Here is a 19,776-nt window from a genome sequence, read left to right as displayed (position 1 = left end):
CTATTTTTATATGATTATCTTGTGTGCATGATGGGCCATTTTCTTCATAGAGCTGTGGCTTTAAAGATTTTAATGACAGGGACCCACGCTCCTTTCCCATTCCTAATGACTGTCAGTTCTTTTTGCTTGCCATTTTTCTTGCAGACTTGAATGATTTTCTAATCATGTGGCAAGAATTTGTGAAGGAGCTTTCCGAGTCCAGTGAAATTGAGCAGAATGTCATGTTGAGGGATTTGTGTCGTGAATTTATGTGTGTATGTGCATTATATACAGCTTGAAGCGATGTCACAGAGCTGTTGATTATTGAGAATTAAGAGTGGCAGCGAGGTCCCCTCATGGACAAGAAACAAGCAGATTAATTCGTTGTTAGCCAAAGTGCATATTTGTAAGGCAAAGGCAGAGTGACGGCACAGTTGTCTGTAGTGGCCACAGAAGCCAAAAGTGCGACCTACAAGTCATGTGTGGTCATTGTTGTAACAGGTAATTTATTGCCGGTTCCATTGTTTTTCTGGGAAATGGTCCCGTGGTCCACAGAGACCCGATTCTCAGTTCAGAAGGGATTCGTGGTTTGTTTTGAAGGGTGGACCACATGATTCCTAAATCCCCCAAGATTTGTGAGCAGTAATAACTGACATGGCTCTGTTGTGTAGTTTATTAAAGTATTTCTTAATTGCTAAGCTTATCATTGTTACAATAATGATATCTTGTTTTGCTTATCTCGTGGAAACCGGTTTACACAAGAAAGCAAAACTGGCCAGGATCAGTGACTGATGCCTGTAATCTCAGCACTTAGGAAGGTTGAGGTAGGAGGATTGCTTGAGCCTACAAGTTTGAGACCAGCCAAGGCAACATACTGAGGCCCCCATCTCTACCAAAAATCAAAAAATTAGCCAGACATAGTGGGTCCAGCACCTGTGGTTCCAGCTACTCAAGAGGCTGAGCCTAGTAGGTGGAGGTTGCAATGAGCTATGATAACGACCCTGCACTGCAGCCTGGGTGACAGAGGGAGACCCTGTCTCCAACAGAAAGAAAGCAAAACCTTTATTTCTATTATAGCATTCATTGATCTCTTCTTTAAAAACATCTTTCAGATCGCTGTAGTTTATTTCTTTTTACATCTTCACAAAGGTAGAAATCTCAGGAGTCAATGGATCAGTTTCTTCCTCCAGGCATTATAATATTAGGTTAATTTAGAGGGGCATATTTATATGTGGAGTTACATTATGTTGGCCATTCAGGAGACTGACTGTGAAAGAATCCAAACTTTATATTTCTGCCTTGCCAGTTTTTTTTTTTCTTTTCTTCACTCCATTTGAGACACTCTTGACCTAATCCAGTAAACTGTAATTAATGGTCTTGGTAAATTCTGTTTCAAGCCATCCTGAGTAGTGTCAGTGACACCTGATCTGTTTCAGTAAGGTCAAATTAGCATCCTTTACTATTTTTCTGGCATTTAAATGAATGACTTTGCTATGGTTTTTCAAGTGTTTATAGTAAATATGTCCATTTGATGGAAATATAAATATGCATTAAATGTAAGTGGCTAGGCACACCCTGCTGTCACTTTTTATGGTAATCAGTGTCTTTCACTTTCTGTTGTTTTTAATAGGGACCAGCTGACAACGCCACATTAAAACCACAGGGACTCAAAAGATAACTCCCCCACCCCCTCACCCAGCACTGCTTTTATCTTGCAAAAGTATTCATGTTTTTCTCTTAGTATGCCAATTACACTATTCTCTGACATTTCCACGTATGTACTCATGGAAGGAATGAATGGTTTACTCAAACTGGGACATTGATTTGGGGACACTGTTGACTCCACTGACTTAAGATCTGCAGGGTTATTGAAACAGTGTGGCACGGGGTTGACTTCCCTTTTCTTGCCAGTGGTTTTGGCCTTGACACGTCCACCCAGGGCAGTAAAAGTGAGGCCACGAGGAAGCTGAAAGTGGGATCTGTGATTCTGAAATTCCTCAAGAATCTGGGAGCAGAAATTCCTGAACTTTTAAATACTGCAGTTCATAAAAATATTTATGTATTGTCAAGCTAATTGCTGTTAATGTTCCAAGACTATTATGGTGACAGTATTTGAATTTAAACCTGGGGGCTTGGGGCAGGGTTGATGGGTTTTTGAAGTCACCGGGGGAATTAATCTGTCTGTAGCAACTTTGCTAGATATGTATATATGCATGATGTATTTAAGGAGACGGGAAGAATAGTTGCAAGTGAGTTTTTTTCTTCTGCCTTTTTGCTATGAATGGGCAGGTACTGACTTTGAATGCAACAAAGTCATTGGCAAAGTCAGAATGCAAAGCCATCCTGGCCCAATGGGAAGAGTTTCAGATTAAAGATCCTTTCGGAAACAATGCTTTCTTTGAGCACCTGCCTGTGATGTAGTAGGCACCTGGCAGAAGGCTGGCTCGCTCTCATGTGCTCGCTGTCTTTCAGAAACTGCCCTAATCTGCCCCACATCCCATGCCAGCCTCTCCTCTTCATATGCTGCTCTAGGAAGATGGATCATCTTCTGTCTCCCCGTAGCCCTGCCTCTGGGCCCAGGCTCCACTCCTGCCTGTCTCTCCTCCTCCCTCCTCCTGTCTACCAGCCTGTCCCCATCCTTCTCTGGGGGCCCCCTGGCTGGTCTGGCCCATCTGAAGCCTTTCCTCCCCAAACTCTCTTGCATGTAGACTCTTTAACTCCAGCAAGGCATTCCCTATCCTTCTCTTGCTTTCTGTTTTTTCTCTCTCTCCAAATAGATGGGCAGCTTTTGTGGAAGCAGGGATCATGTCATATTATTCCTGAATGCCTGTGGCTGGGCACTTAGTGGCTCCCCAGTAATTACCTGTATAAATCGAGTGTTCGTTGCTCCCAGGAGGTATGTGGATGACAGGGAAGGGCAGAGAGGAAACTGCTGGCTGGAGAGAAAGTGGAGAACATTGGGATCAGACGATTTCTTTGGGATTAACTGGTATAGAGACTTGAGTAGATGTGGCCGCCACAGACTTTGGTTTCTTACTCAATGTGTGCTCATTTCAAACATGGCAGAGTGTGATGCTCTAAAGATGTATGACCTTCAGCCTGGGCAACATAGCAAGACCCCGTCTCTTAAAAAAAAATGAGCCAGGCATCTCAGCTACTCTGGAGGCTGTAGTGCGAGGATCACTTCAACCCAGGAGTTTGAGGCTGCAGTGAGCTATGGTTATACTACTGCACTCCAGCCTGGGTGACAGGGCAAGACCCTATCTCAAAAAAAAAAAATAAAAAAAAATGTACATGACCTTATGTCCAGTAAATGATGGCTATCTCATCTTTACAATCATAGAGCCAAGGAATGGTGGGCTGTGATGTGCTACTCAGGCACACAAAGGACTCGCAGCCAGGGTAACTGGTATCATGACCACTCAGATGCGTGGGAAGGCAGCAATAATGCCGAAGGTCATCTTCCTGTGTTTCTTTGCTTTTCCTTCCTGCCCCTGGCCTCTGTGGTTATCCTCCCTTTCAAGCCACTGTCAGCTGAGTCTTTTGTAGCCTGCTCCTTAATACAATCCCCAGGTTTTATGGTGTTTGGAAGTGTGAGCTTTGTAAATGCTTTCCTACTTATTTGTTTTTAAAGAGGAGTTTCTTTTGGGGACAACCATTTTAAGACTTTTCCACTAGAGGTCACTGTTGAGACACATATATCTCCTCCAGGGTTTGTACCTAAAAATTAGAAACCAACTTTGTTGTGAGAATAAATTTTGTGCAGGCTCTCCAGCCCTGCACCACAGGGCATGTTGCTATTGCTGCTTACATAGTGCAGTTTTTACCACATTTAAGATAAATCCTTATAGAAGGAGGTATGCTGCGTTTTTCGTTCTTCTCCTACCATGAAAATATTCAGTTTCACGTATCATTTTTTTAGTATTTATTATGGCTACTTTCTCAAATCAGAAACATTTCTTTTCCTCCAATATCCTTACATTGAAAGAATTATACTGCTTTCCATAGTATTTTGTATTGGGCATATGTGAGTTTTTTTTTTTTTAATCTGTGGAAGAAAGTTTGAAGTATTTATGTATCCAGATTTTAATTCAAAAATAACTGTAAAAATCAAGAAAATGTGTATTCTGTGCATATTTATGCTGATTCGTATACTGCTCAATTCCATTGTGTTGGGGAGAATATGAAATGAATGTACAACAGGAAATGAATTGCATTCTGTACCAGTGATAAAACAAGCTCTGGGCGTTACGTTTTTAAGTGAAGTTTTCCTTAAGTTTTAAAAATAATTTTATTCCAACAGCAAAACCCATATGTAAACATTGCAAGCTACTACTGCACTCCAGCCTGGGTGACAGGGCAAGACCCTATCTCAAAAAAAAAAAAAAAAAAAGATATATGACCTTATGTCCAGTAAATGATAGCCATCTCATCTTTACAATCATAGAGCCAAGGAATGATGGGCTTAAATATGACAGTAGTTTTTCTTTTTTTTTTTTTAATTTTGCGACCCAGGTGTGTTGAGGATTAGACATTCATCATTTTGTGCAAGAAATATCCAAGGATATCTTTTAGCTCTGTGCAGACATTGAGGAGCCGACATCTATGTAAAACCTTTCAAAAGTGTGTGTCGCTGAATGTAATTGTGTAGTTTTATACTTTTAACTTTTAACTGTCATGTAAAACCTTTGCCCGAGGTATTGGCAGTTTTGCCTGCAATGTCAGGTCTTCACTGTGACCATATCTCGTCATTTAATGCATCGGAAATGGCTAGGCAGGTAGTAAACCTAAGTTTTATGGCAAAATTTGTTTTTTTTTAAATACACACTATTTCCTATTATAGCTTATGTATGAATCTAGAATTATAGCAAACAAGAAATACTAAGATACCTTCTTTGGTGGTTTCAATAATTTTTTATCAAAGATAATATTTTAAGTACTTAGAACTTAATACTTTTAAATTTTATGCAGATGTATATATTGATTATCTACCATAAGTCATATTATAAACAAATTAAGCAGCATATTTCACGTGAAAATACTGTATTCTTAAAATTTGTAGATCCAATTATAATGAAAATTTAGCAGTTTTTAAAAAGCATAATACATTGAAACCTTTTATACAGACATAATAGATTGTTGGGATGATTGAGAAGAATTAACTGTCTGAATTCCTGACGACGATCTTCACCGCTCTTCTCAGACCTTGCTGTTCTTAAGTCTGTAGTTACTCCCTCTTTCATAGATTATTTGTCATGCTTTATGCAAAAGTTCTTGTGCATGGCTTGTATGAAATTAAACCGTGAGGGGGGAATATGTAAAATAAATGGTCTCTGTGTCATGAATTTATCTTGTGACAATATCAAAACAACTTGCTGTTTGCATTTTAACAGAGTGTAAATGTATTCATAATACAGAGGCTTTGATCAATAACTTATTTTTTAAATTACTGCATATTTATCAGTTTGCTTCTGTGCCATCATTAAAAGATGAGAGTTAAAAAAATATGCATAGTATCTTTGACTCTAACAGCTGTTAATTAAACGATATCTATCTGATGGTACCGGTAGTCAGGTTACCATAAAAAAATCACTGGCAGTTGGGCATGTGTTGCTATTTTTTGGCTTTAGTGAGTGAGCACCTGAGATCATCCTGTGGGAGGGTCTGTTGACCCAGGGACCCAGAACCAGTGCAGCCAAGGCCAGCGAATGAAGTTGAAGATGTGTCCTCCCGATGGCATCTTATCTGTCCTCAGCTTGTAGACTGTGGCCACCGCCCACCCCCGTTCCCTTTGTTGTCAGCCCCACCAACCAAAATGTACCTCTTCTAGAATCCTTTTTCTAGAGGTCCTGTTTTGTGCTAAGCGGAAGCCAGCTAACATGCTAGTTCCTCCACAATATATTTTTAAATGGAACCACCCCAATCGTGAGAACTTCAGAACGGTGGCAGGCTGTGGAGAAAATAAGACGGGGGAGTGTAAGCCTGTCACTTTCCAACTCATAATTAGCCCATGTGTGGGGCTGATCCTGAAAAAGGTTTCTATTGCTATTGATGATAGAATGTCTATGAAACAGAATTGATTTAATAGCAGAATATTATACGTAGATTTTCAGTTGATGCACTCTCTCCTAAATCACTTGATGTGTGTGTACATGGGAGTATGTGTGCAGAATGGTAGAGGAGATATACTAAGAGGTGCGATACTTAGGTACATACATTGAGCATCTGTTCTCTTTTTTTATGTTTTTATTTTTTAGAGATAGTGTTTTTATCACCCAGGTTGGAGTACAGTGGCACAATCCTAGCTCACTGTAACCTGAAACTCCTGGGCTCAAGCAAGCCTCCTAGATAGATGTGCACCACCACGCCTGGCTAATTTGCCCAGTGTGGACTCAAACTCCTGGGCTCAGGTGGTCCTCCTGCCTCGGCCTCCAAAAGTACCAGAAATATAGGCCACTGTGAGCCCCTGTGTCCAGCCTTCTTAACTTTTCTTAAGTCACTGATCTTTTAAAATAATAGAGTGAAAACTACAACCCTGATCCGTAGAGAAGTACACGTGATGGTTGTAATTCCAGCAGAGGCTTGTGGATCCCATTGTGTTCATCCATGAATTCTTTAGAGGTCCACGCAGCTCAGATTTAGAAACTCCAGAATCGGATGAAGATAACACTAGTATGTTTGCATGCAGTGTGGACATAGTGCTGCTATTTTTTTGTTTGTTTGTTTCAGACAGGGTCTCACTCTGTCACCCAGGTTGGAAAGCGGTGGCGTGATTTCGGCTCACTGCAACCTCTGTCTCCCGAGTTCAAGCGGTTTTTCTGCCTCAGCCTCCCTAGTAGCTGGGACTACAGGTGTGCACTGCCATGCCCAGCTAGTTTTTGTTTTTAGTAGAGATGGGTTTCACCATGTTGGCCAGGCTGATCTTGAACTCCTGGCCTCAAGCAATCTGCCTGCCTCGGCCTAATGATGCTATTTCTTAAAGGAGATGTTCCTTGGAGATTTGTATAAAACTTAAGATGATTTTTAATGCATCACAGAACTGATTCTTGATCACTTTTTAAAAAATGTTGATAAGTGCCACCTTATTAATCTGCTTAAATTTACATTTTGTTAAATAAGAATTTGCAATCCTGTAGCTCCCAGGGTTGAACAGAATATGTGTGTGGGCCTATGGGCATATGCAGTTTTTTTGTTTTTCTTTAACGGAATACCTTTCCCATTTCCATTTTTCTTTCTGTTCGTCAGTCAGCCTCGTAGACGAAAACCACTCAAATACAATTGATAACCAGTTAACAAACTCATTGACCTTGCCTTTTGCTGTTTTTAGTCTGAACCCTCTTTTGTCCAATTTTTGCTAGTTCTTTAACTTTTTTTCCCCTGCCTATCTATTCTTTGTTCTAGTCACCTGATTTTTTTTTTTTAAAACTGATGTTCCTACCCCTCTGTCTGAATTTGGCTTATCCTTCAGGAAGTTGAGATGAATGCTCATCTTTCTCTGTGAAGCCCTCCTTTTCATCCAACTGAACCAGCATTATGTGGAAGGAAATACAAGGCAACCCACAGCCTGTGGGACCATCAAGAACGACACCTATATAATAAGTTCAGCAGGAAGTGAAAGAGAAAAGAGTGAATTTGTTGAACCCCCACTCTGTATCACATGGAGGAGACAGGTGTAAAGTGGTTAAGTGACCAGAATGAGGAGGCGACAGAGCTTTCTGTATGGCTTCCAAGTGGCTGCTCCGCCATGTCCCCTGCTGCCTCTGCAAGTGATGTGTGTGTGCACTTGACGTCCCTTTAGGTCAGTCTAGCAGCTCCATAGATGAAGTATTCCTGTGGCTCTGGATCCTTACTCTTTCCATTCGAAGAACGGGAGAATTCCTAAGGTGAAAAGCCATAGTTGTGTTAGTTCGAAGGGAATGATCAAAGCTCCCATGTGGATTTGGTGGATTTCCCTAGCCCTGGGCCTCTTCCTTTCCCTCCCCTTCCTGCCCTCTTCATGCAGTGACCCTAAACATAAGGTCCAGTGGGAAGAGAAGCAGTCCAGTTGTGGCCTCTTGATGGATTTGATGGATTAATTCCTTTTTTTTTGAGACAGGGCCTCACTTTGTTGCCCAGGCTGGAGTGCAGTGGTGCAATCTTGGCTCACTGCAGCCTTAACCTCCAGGCTCAAGTGATCTTCCCACCTCAGCCTCCTGAGTAGCTAGGACTACAGGCATGCACCACCATGCAAAGCTAATTTTTTTGTAGAGGTGGGGTTTCGCCCTGTTGCCCAGGCTGGTCTGAAACTCCTGGGCTCAAGCAGTCCACCCACCTCGGCCTCTCAAAGTGCTGGGATTACAGGTGTGAGCCACTGCTCCCAGCCTAGATTAATTCTTAATTGTGAAAGAAGACAGAAACTAATGACAAAACATGCTTTTTCTGTGTGTGCACGTAAAAGAGTGCAAGATAGAATGTGACTTGCTTACTGTCTACCATATAATGTTAATAATCGAGGCTTATGTGTAGATAAACATCCACATATATTATACATAGTAAAGGCGTGTACTCATATAAAAGAGCCTGGATCACTCCTTTTATAACACTGAGCCTGCTTTTCTCCATTGATGAATTGAAGTTTTTTTTTTTTCATATTCTCCTTCTCTCTCTTCCCAGTGTTTTGGAATTTCCTGGGCATTTTTCCTGCCCTTCCTTTTCTTACCCTTCGCTGGATGTCACTTCCTCCCCAGGCCACTGAATGCCATTTCCTTTCCTCTCAGTGCTTCTTCTCCCTCCCAGCTCCCCAATTAAAGCTCTTTATTGATACATGGCTTTGCTGGAGGGGCCGCGCATCGGAACTGGAGTGCAATTTAGAAGCGGTGTTCCTGCGAGATTTCAGAGTTCATACGTCTTCCTGAAGATGCTTTGGGAGTTAACACAAGATTCAGGCATTAACTAATTTTTATATCCTCAGAGGAGAAGAAATCCGTACTTGTCAGGTTTTTAGGAAATCTGTTTGGTTATGCATACATACTTTTTATAACTCAGGAACATATATTTTTGCATGTTTGGCTTTATACTCTAAAATCGACCTTATCGCTTGCTTATGCCTTTTTTCCTCTAATTTTCACGTAATTGATTTTTCACATTGCTGCTGAAAGAGTAGGACCATTGTGTTGCGGTAAGTTAGGCCAGGGCATATTTTTGTTTACTAAAATGACTTAGGCTATAGAATCCTGAGGCAGCTCATGATAGCATAGAGTCAGCGTGTAATTTTGGGCCACAGGTCCTCAGTAGATACTTGTTGTTTATTAACCAAAAGTGCATTACCATTGTTATTTATAAAGCTAATAATTGGAGAGTGTTGGCCTTTCTTGGGGTAGATGCTTAGATACTTTGCTGTTTTATGTTTACCTTGAGGAACATGTAGAACCTTTTAAATGAGAATTTGCTTTACTGTTTCATAAACTTTATGTTTTTAAATAACCTAGAACTACTGTAATTCACTGCTTTAATAGCTGCTTTGGGGGAAATCCCATAAAATCTGTGAAGCCAGTTATCATTAGTATACTTTTGAACATCAGACTCTTGTGGTAATAGGTAATTAGTTCATTATTATCCACCTTGTGTTTTTGGCCAGAAAACAAAGGTAATTAATCACTATAACTATAAATGACCTTTTTTTTTGGCATATAAAGTGCTGAAGAGTGTAATTATTCCTACGCGAGAGTGAGAAGATTCTTCTTTATGTATAATCATTAAAATGGCATTGAGAACTATGATTTGCTGAAAGAATCGGCATGCATGTAATTAGTCTAGACACTACCTCTGTGCTATGAATGGACTCATGTTCTCCAGTTGTTACGGCTAGAGATGAAAAAGGCTGTGCTTTTACTTTGACCATAGATGCCCCAAGTCATATTTCATCTAGTTTCTGCTAATTTGGTTTTTTCTTCCCTTGCTTCATTCAGGCCAAAGGGGGACACTTGTTTTTCAGTATCATATTCATCAAATGCTGGGGCAAGGAAATGTTTGCTTTCACCATTTTCTCATAAATGGTCCGTCCCCCCTCCCATATGTATAATGAAGAATCTCACTCATTTTCACCTATTCTCATGTTTTTAGTAATTTTTCTAGTAACTTGGTTGTAGTAATGTAACATACTAAGTTATCTAAATAACAAGCTAATTTTAATATCCTTTACCATCCTCTATCCTTCTGTGCTTTATAAAAAAAGCTGTAGAAATGTATGACATTGTGAACATCTGCCCAGGCATTTTCATTTGTTATGACAACAGACAAAAACTTCTTTTTTTTTAAAATAGCAATATGTCAGGTTTTTAGAAGCAATGCTACTCAGTTTCATTTTGCTGTGACTCATTCTATGTGGTTTCTTTGGACACTCCGAGGATTGGTGGCACTTTTGCTTCCTGGAAATGGGCACGAGACAGTAGCGTTGCCTCCATTGCAGCACGAGGGCGGGCATGCCCCTGTGCCACCTGCTGTCCTGGCCCTGGCTGTGAGCAGTTGCCTCCCACGAAGTACCTGCCGTAAGTCCTCCTCTTCATTCCCTTGCTGTAATTCGCAATCCATCACTGGAGGCAGAGGGTGAGCTATCGGTTCACTTGTTTCAAAGAGGCTGGGTCCCCTGGCTTTCATGCCCTGTGCCAGCCCTAGCTCAGGAACCACCAGCTCTAAACACATCCTTTGGTGCTTCTGCAAAAACAGGTGGGTGTAGTGCAGCCCCCAACTCCCCAGAAGTTTGGTGGAGATGGTGGGTGGAGGTCACCTCCAGATTTCATGCCTGTGCGGCGGAGGGAAAGCAGCATGTGTTCGGAGCAGCTTCTGGCTTCCTGGCAGCCGTGGGTGTGCGTTAGCATGGTGCAGGGTCTAGTGCTGCCCTTCTGGAGCTGAAGAGGACCTGGCTGTTGCTGGTAACCATATGGCTCTAAAGACCAAAGTGTGACCCCGTGACCCTCCCGTGGGCTGCACCCAGGCAGAGCTCCTGTCCTTATGTTTTTGCGTGGTGCCTGCTGCTCCCAGAGTCTGTCGCTCCTTACAGCTTTTTTTTTTTTTTTTTTTTTTTTGCCTCAAGGGCCACAAGATGCTTTTGCTCAAAAAGCCCCCAAATCAGCTGCACCCAAGCCGGATCTGTCTGTGCCGTCACTACCACCCAACATCCTGCCGTTAGGGCTCAGTGTTTTGAAGCCAAGCAGTAGAGCAGGTGACATCTCTTTGTATGACTACCCTTGGTCATGATGAATTTGCCACTGAGTGACTTCATTCAGTGTGCTAGGGAATTCAAGGCTTTTCTCCTCTGGAAACTTGTCCATCTTAAGCAATACCGATCTCACCATAAAATCCTGTGTGGGGGAGCAGAAGTTGACTAGAAAGGGTTTGATCGTGGCATCCACGTTGAACGTCTTAGCTACCTAGAGTATCATTTGTTTCACGTGTCATCAGTTCTCCAGGGTCAAGAGGCATCTTCATTTGGATCAGATTGATTATTGTACTCATCGCATTATCGCATGGGTTAAGGGACATATGTGTTGGATTGATAATTGTGATGCTGCCAATGAATTAAAAGTTTTCCGAGCCAAAATAGGATTCCCAGATCGGCAATATCGGCATCCCCTGGGAAGTTGTTGGAAATTCAGAGTCTCAGGCTTTACCCCAAACGTACTAAATCAGAAACTCGGGGATACCCCTCCATCTGGGTTTTAGCAAGCCCTCTGGTGATTCTGATGTCTCTGTGGTTTGAGACCCACTGCCATCGGGCAGGGCTGTGTAATAGAACGTTCTGCGGTGATGGAAATGGTCAGTATCCCTGCCGTGCAGTAGTGGAGCCACTAGCCACCACATGTGGCTGTCAAGCTCTTGAAATGGGGCTGCTGTGACCAACAATAGCATTCATCATTTTATTTAATTTTTATTAATCTAGGTTTAAATTCAAACAGCTACACACCACTAGTGGCTGTCCATCAGAAAGACCAGCCCCAGAACATACCCTGCTAATTATTGTGTAAACTCCTAAAATGCTTTAAGTTGTTGGTTGTGGAATTATTAATTTTAGATCATAGAATCTTCCTTACTCAATTCAACAGAATTGAAACTGCGATTGTTATAACAGTAGTTGATTTTGATTCTTCGTGTGGAGGGGGAGACAGTTTGCAGGCTGCTGGCCAGTTGGGGGAAGCCTATTCTTGAGCTGATTGATTGTTGATTTTGTTAATGTGCATCAACGGTGCAGTACCGGCTGGCTCATCCCTGTTGCAGATATAACCGATGGCCGTAGATACATGTCCTTTTAGGAGTAAAGCTGTTGCTCAGGGAAGGGGCTGTGTCAGTGTTTCTCACAGATGGACTTTGGTTTCTCCAGTTGTCCAGCAAAGTGGAGGTGCTTCTGGCCAAAGAGAAGTTAATGAACCCTTCAGGCACTTTGGGCTGCTTGTGGAACCTTCCAGAAACTGCTGGGGGAGATGGGAGTGCTCAATTGCCAAGTCTGGGCTGGCACATCAGATGGACAAAACTCTTGAATCACATTGGGGTTCTTCAGTTTAGGAGGACCTGAAGGAAAGAAGGTCATGCTGGGTGTGTTAGGCGGAACTGCTGCTGCAAAGCCCGGAAGAAACTTTGAGATTCGTCTCTGGGGTGATGTGACCACATCCTTGTCACCTTTCCAAAACACGAGCAGAGGCTCTGGGACGAGATCATCCCCAGCAGTCCTGTGATCCTGCGGCGAGAGCGAAATGGGACATTGAGACAGGGGATATCTGAGTCCTTTGGGACTGTTCCCCCAAACCTAGCAACTGAAGTCTCAAAATTAAAGCAGCCATATTTGGCTAGGCAGAAAATGATACTCAATTCTCTATCAGAAGCAGAGTTCTACATGACTAAGCTTCCTAATTGAGGGCCCCATTTGTTGAATTATTTAAAGCCGTATCATTGATTTTCATAATCCATCTCCTTTTAGAATCCTAGAATGTTAAAATGAGGTGGAAGAGACCTTGGAAATGGTCATAATCTAGCCTTCTTATTTTACAGAGGCCCAGAGAGGTTATGAGTTGAGTGAGGGCAAAAACAGCACTGTAGGGTCAGGGACCACGTTGCTCTTTAGTTCCTTTGGTGTCATAGGTCACCTGGGGTCATAGATCAGAAGCTGGACAGATTGATGAAAAAGGATCGTTTCAAAGATGTAAGAAATACACTGATGCACACTGTTAGGTTTTAAAATGCTTCTTGCTCATGCATCCTGTAGATATCTAGAAAACTCCAGTAGAATATTTTGACTGGTAAAATATTGCAGTGGCCTTTTTGGAATAGCTAAAATTGTTCCCACCACGTATGTATAGGATCTAGTCATAGCACAATTCGTATTGCTAACTGGTTATTTTTTTCGGAGAGTTTGGTTGGGAGTAGTTTATTTTCCAAGCACTAGGCCTGTTTCAGTTGATTGACTTTGATACCCTGTCTTTTGTAACTTACTTTCTTTAAATAACATGCCTCTCCTACTTTATCCCCAAAGTATTGAGATGCTGTGTGTGCAAAGTATGGCACTGTGCACCTAATCAGCATTCTCTAAATATTGGTTCAAAGAATGAATACCATCCCATCCAGAAGGGTCTGCACGTTAATATCTTTAGGTTTTCACTATGGCTGGGGGTTAAAAAAAAATTCCATATATTTAGGGAGACTATTAGCTGTGTGTTATTTTTTTATCCTCGTCTAGCTTGAATGGAGTCTTAAACGAAAAATTCACATGCTCACCAAAAGGCTGAGAGAGGTTCTGTAACTTGAATATGGGGTTATTGTTTGCGTTCACAAAACAAAGCCCTAAATCACATTTAGCATAATTTGTGGTTTTAAATTGGACTGATTTAGCAAGGAGAGTGAAATAATCTCTCATCCTGTCAAAAAGGCGATACCTTTAGACCAGCATTTAATTGCATTGGCGGAGTAACTTCGGGAAGACTGCAGTAATTCTGGCTGCATTATTCTTGGTTTGTGGCTAAATTGAGATCATCATTTTCTCCTGGTTTCACTAACTTTCGTTATTGCTCTTCAAACTAATCAGATGAATGTGCTCTTCAAACTAATCAGATGAAGGCTTAGTGGTAGCTGGAGGGTGGACAGGGGAGGGATGAGGTCTGTAGGCAGCTGTACTATATATACTTTACGATCTAGGGGGAGAAGATGACATCCAGTGACCCAGAAGGCACAGCCTGGTGATTTTCTTTACTTTTCTTTTTTTTTTTTTGACACAGAGTTTCACTCTTGTCACCCAGGCTGGAGTGTAATGGCTTGATCTAGGCTCACTGCAACCTCTGCCTCCCAGGTTCAAGCGATTCTCCTGCCTCAGCTTCCCGAGTAGCTGGGACTACAGGCATGCGTCACCATGCCCAGCTAATTATTTATTTATTTTTTGTAGAGATGGGGTTTCACCACGTTGGCCAGGTTGGTCTCAAACTCCTGACCTCAGGTGATTCACCTGCCTCAGCCTCCCAAAGTGCTGGGATTACAGGAGTGAGCTACCGCACCAGGCCAATCTTCCCTCCCCTCCCCTCCCCTCCCCTCCCCTCCCCTCCCCGAGATAGAGTTTCACTCTTGTCACCTAGGCTGGAGTGTAATGGCATGATCTTGGCTTACTGCAACCTCTGCCTCCCAGGTTCAAGCGATTCTCCTGCCTCAGCTTCCCGAGTAGCTGGGATTAACAGGCGTCTGCCACCATGCCCAGCTAATTTTTGTATTTTTAGTAGAGTCGGAGTTTCACTATGTTGGTCAGGCTAGTCTCTAACTCCTGACCTCAGGTAGTCCACCCACCTCGGCCTCCTAAAGTGCTGGGTTACAGGTGTGAGCCACCGCCCCCGGCCCTGGTGATTTTCTTGGTAGTCGCTTACACACAGTGAATACCATTCATTTGCACAGAAGTGTTCCATGGACTGTGCACCTAAGAAGGAATGTGCATTTGCAGCCACATTGTACAGGTAGGGTTCATTGGCATTCCTGCAGGTATCCAAGAGGGAGGGTTCTGGAGGAACTTTGAGCTGTCTAGATTACCCGATGAAAACTTGTTCTTTTATCAACAGCCACTTCAGGAGCTCACCCAGGGGCTGCTCACTAGACCACTGCCCCCTGCCCATGCGCCCCAGTTCAGAGTAATCTGTATTCTTCACAGTCCCTTCTTCCAGTGAAAGCATCTCTTTTACCTTTCACCAAGCCTTACCTCTAAAAGGCCAGTGATACCTTAGACATTTCAGAAAGCTGGAAATGATGACTCAAAACTAGAATGAGCAATATGCCTGTCCCTTTACTTTTATTCCCCTGGGTGTTATCAATTGGTCTTGAAATGGCTAGCTGCTTAAATATTTTAGATGGATGTTTGGCATTTTACACACACCTTTGTGGTGGTTCTAATCACAGGTGCTCCTGGGTCTGAGTTTAGGTCTGACTGCAGGAAGCAGGTTGGTCTCCCAGCTTCCTGGGGCACCCCTGGAGGAAGCAGATGGGATGGGAAGTACACCTGACTGATAAGAGACATCACACTTTCTCGGGCTGGGTTCCACGCCCCTGTTCATGTTCTTAGTTACCTGGATAGTCTTGGTATCGGAGTTTATGTGAACTATGGCCAAGCTTATCACCCATAGAAATGTTTGTAGAAAGACTGAATAGCAAATGGGATAGATGAATTACAGTCTATGGAAACTCCTGCCGCTGCCAATTCACAGTTTGTGCTTTTGAGATAAAGATGCCTTTGGCTTTTACATTTGTATTTTCAAGTGTATATATGCTAGGGAAGGAGGAATCTTTCAGGTCCCCAGTGGTTGATTTTCACCTTTGATCTGAATACTAGTATTCATAGCATGCTACTGAGTTGACTTTTTATATTTCTATATACTAACAGTGTATTGATCTGTTGCTAATCTGATGTAAGCTTTGTGTGTGTATGTGTATGTATGTGTATGTGTGTGTGTGTTATTGATCAAGATAAATTACTCCAGAGGCCAAAATCAGAAACTAGGGAGGTCAAATATTTCATCATTTAAAATTGAGCTTATATTGTTATTAATGCAATGTTAAGAGGACAGCTCTTCAGATACTGGGTTATTTAAACAGCTTCAATGCACATCACCCTGGAAGGGATTTGGAGGTCGCCATCTTTCTTCTGGTGGCAATGCAAGAAAACCAAAAGAAAAAAGAAAAAAAAAAACAGTTTCACTTTTAAGATCATATATGACAACCATAAGTATATATGCTTCATAATACTCATTTTTATAGGCTGTTTATGGTACAGAAATTCTCTTTTGTGCGTTTTTCCTCTGTTTCCCCCACATTGTCCATCTGAAACAAACTATGCCAAGCACTTAGCTAACCATATACGAAGAAGCATTTCTTCTTCTGATGGCAATGCAACAAAACCAAAAGAAAAAATAGTTGCACTTAGAAGATCGTATATGACAACCATAAGTATATATGCTTCATAGTATTCATTTTTATTGGCAGTTTATGGTACAGAAGTTCTCTTTTGTGCATTTTTGCCCTGTTTCCCCCCTCATTGTCCATCTGAAACAAACTATGCCGAGCACTTAGCTAACCATATATAAAGAAGTATTTAAGCGGCCACTCAGAAGTGAGCGACTGCTTATGAAAAACGTGTAAAAAATAAGACTGGTAGGTGAATTCAATGGTCCTTTTGAAGTTATATCTTTCTTTGCTTTGAAAGAAAAACAAAATGTGTCGCTGCCATCCCTTGCTAGGAGTTCCATTCCCTGATTCACACTCAGCATTTTTGTTTCCATAGCGGTGCCACCAAACATCGCAGAACTGAAGAATTTGGAAGTGCTTAACTTTTTTAATAACCAGATCGAGGAGCTGCCCACACAGATCAGTAGCCTTCAAAAACTCAAACACCTGAACCTTGGGTGAGTATCAGTAGAGGGGAAAGGATGGAGAGGAAGAGAGTGGAAGGGGCGTGCCGGGTAGGGCCAGGGGAGGGATTCCTTCTATATTATTGCACAGAAATGGATTTCTAATTTCTTTTTATGTTTTGGGTCTTAAAAAATTTTTATTGTTTTAATATATTCTTTCGGTGGCCTACATTAGTGAATATTTGAGAGCTAATTGAGAAGCTAATTGTTGGCGCAATAAGGAAGTTAAATTTTTACTGTATTTTGTGTCCAGTAAAATTTTATCTCAGTTCTGTTGACCGAGAAGGGACTTATTTGCATAGCATGAACTGGCAGACAAGTGGTAATATGGCTAATTTTTTTTTCTCTCTGTGTTAAATTGGAATAGTTTACAAAGCACCTTCGTGCCATGGAGGGAAGAATATTTTCCCTAATGATGCTTCATTCGTTTATGCAATTCTTCTCTTTAGCTGAGAGGTGACAATCCTCTGTCTTTCTTTATGCAAAGGTGAAGAGAGGAGTTTTGATTCAGCTGAGGTTGCAGAACCAGGGAGCAGTAAATAATTATAACGATAACCTGTTTTTGTGTATTGCTTTGCAGCACTTGACCCTCTCAACATTTGTGAGGTAGGGAAGGCAGGTTTTAGTGCTTTCATTGTATACAGAGGAAGCCCAGCCTTTTCAAAGGGGCCAAGGGCCTGGCTCCTGGTCACCCCTGGGGTTAGCAGCCAAGCTGGGAAGATGGTTCTGGGTCTAAAGGCTCCATCAGACTCCATTGTTATGGTTTGGGTCTGCGTCCCCACCAAATCTCATGTGGAATTGTAATCCCCAGTATTGGAGGTGGGGCCTGGTGGGAGGTGATTAGATCACGCGGGCAGACCTCTCCTGAATGGTTTAGCACCATCCCCTCTTGGTACTATCCTTATGATAGTGAGTGAGTTACTGTGAGAGCTGGTTGTTTAAAAGTGTGTAGCACCTCCCCACTCGTGCTCTCTTGCTCCTGCCATGTAATACACATGCTCCTGCATTGCCTTCCACCATGAGTAAAAGCTCCCTGAGACTTCCCCACAAGCAGCTGCTGCCATGCTTCCTATACAGCCGGTAGAACCATGAGTCAGTTAAACCTCTCTTCTTGTAAGTTACCCAGCCTCAGGCATTCCTGTATAGCAATGAGAGAACAGACAAATACATCCGTAGACCCCAACCGGAACTTCGGCATCAGAATTCCATCTTCATTGGCGCAGCTATCAGATGAAACTGCCCACTCATGCTTCAGTCTCTGTGCAAAGTCATATATTCGTTAAATTGTAGCCACTAAATGCTCTGGTTAAGTTAGTGGTTGACGTGGAGTGGCAATAGATGCTGGCCAGGTATTTGCCAGGTTTTTTTTTTTTTTTTTTTTTTTTTGAGACAGAGTCTCGCTTTGTCGCCAGGCTATCTCGGCTAGCTGCAGCCTCCGCCTCCTGGGTTCAAGCGATTCTCCTGCCTCAGCCTCCCAAGTAGCTGGGACTACAGGCGCACGCCACCATGACAAGCTAATATTTGTATTTTCAGTAGAGATGGGGTTTCACCATGTTGGCCAGGATGGTCTCAATCTCTTGACCTCATGATCCGCCTGCCTCGGCCTCCCAAAGTGCTGGGATTACTGTGTCTGGCCGTATTTGCCAATTTAGTAGGGAGCAGTTATGAAAAAAACCTCATTCAGGGAGTGATTTTGAGTTTATTCTTTCCACAAGGAGTTTGGACAGACACATTATTTTGAAGTTCACTTGGGCTTAGGGACCAACTTTGTAAGATCCATGGGCAGCCTTTATGCTTATGTCTGAGGGAAAGTGAAGTTAAAAGGAGGGAGAAACATCACTTGAGATGAGATGGTTTTTTTTTTTTTTTTTTTTCTCCCTACAAATTTGGAGCCTGTATACCCATCTGGCAAAGCAGAAATGAAAAGATTCTCCATTTATATCTTGGTTTTACAGGCTATTCTATCCTGATCTTTAATTTGTATGTGGGAAAGAAGCTAAAACTACATATACATGTATATTCTTACTGTTAATTTGTTCATTTATTAAATGAAATATATATACACATTATATATAATATATATAATATTTTATATATAAATATTATAAATATATATTTATATAAAAAATATATTATATATATATAAAATCTTAATCACTAGGAACAGTGCTTGGCACATACTGAGCAGTACCTAGTATTAGTTAGCTATTGTTATCATCATAATTGTCTTCTTTACGTTTTCGTTGATTCCATGACTATGTAAGTGACTATTCTATGTCAGGAATCTTCCTAGTACCGGGGAGCCAACGTGAAGGTCATGGTCCCTGACCTTACCTATTGGGGCAAGGCTGGTTATAAACAGGAACAGACCAGTGAGGTCACAGGTGTGCTGGCGGTTGTGGACCAGCAGGGGGAACAGCAGGACGGGGAGCACTTTAGTCCACAGGTGAGATTCCCAGGAGCACGAACACAGCAGGTAGCGCAGGAGCTGAGACTTGATGCATGAGAATTTCTCAGACTTACAAGTTGAAGGAAGGCGTCTCAGATGGAGTGAATGGCACTCTTGTTTTTTGTTTTGTTTTTGAGACAGAGTCTCACTCTGTCGTCAAGGCTGGAGTGCGGTGGCACAATCTTGGCTCACTGCAAGCTCCGCCTCCTGAATTCAAGAGATTCTCCTGCCTCAGCCTCCCAAGTAGCTGGGACTACAGGCGCCCACCACCACACCCAGCTAATTTTTACAGTTTTAGTAGAGATGGGGTTTTGCTGTGTTAGCCAGGATGGTCTTTCTCTCCTGACCTCATGATCCGCCCGCGTCGGCCTCCCAAAGTGCTGGCATTACAGGCATGAGCCACCGTGCCCGGCTGAGAATGACATATTTAAACGCTCACAGCACTGC

At 42.3% G+C, this 19,776-nt stretch overlaps 1 protein-coding gene across 3 annotated transcripts in view; it reads left to right on the top strand.

Annotated features, from left to right (window-relative positions):
• The window catches only part of RSU1 (Ras suppressor protein 1), a 218,788-nt gene that overhangs the window by 27,130 nt on the left and 171,882 nt on the right, over positions 1–19,776 (top strand). For all 3 annotated transcript variants that reach the window (XM_063610183.1, XM_055296670.2, XM_063610184.1), the window contains one exon: positions 16,754–16,874. In XM_063610183.1, the coding sequence (XP_063466253.1) occupies positions 16,754–16,874 (121 nt within the window). The remainder of the gene's footprint in view (positions 1–16,753; positions 16,875–19,776) is intronic.

This window comes from Symphalangus syndactylus, chromosome 10 (assembly GCF_028878055.3).
Source record: "Symphalangus syndactylus isolate Jambi chromosome 10, NHGRI_mSymSyn1-v2.1_pri, whole genome shotgun sequence".
Classification (NCBI taxonomy): domain Eukaryota; kingdom Metazoa; phylum Chordata; class Mammalia; order Primates; family Hylobatidae; genus Symphalangus; species Symphalangus syndactylus.
Note: the sequence above shows the minus strand (reverse complement) of the source record. Positions and strands in the feature narration are given on the sequence as shown.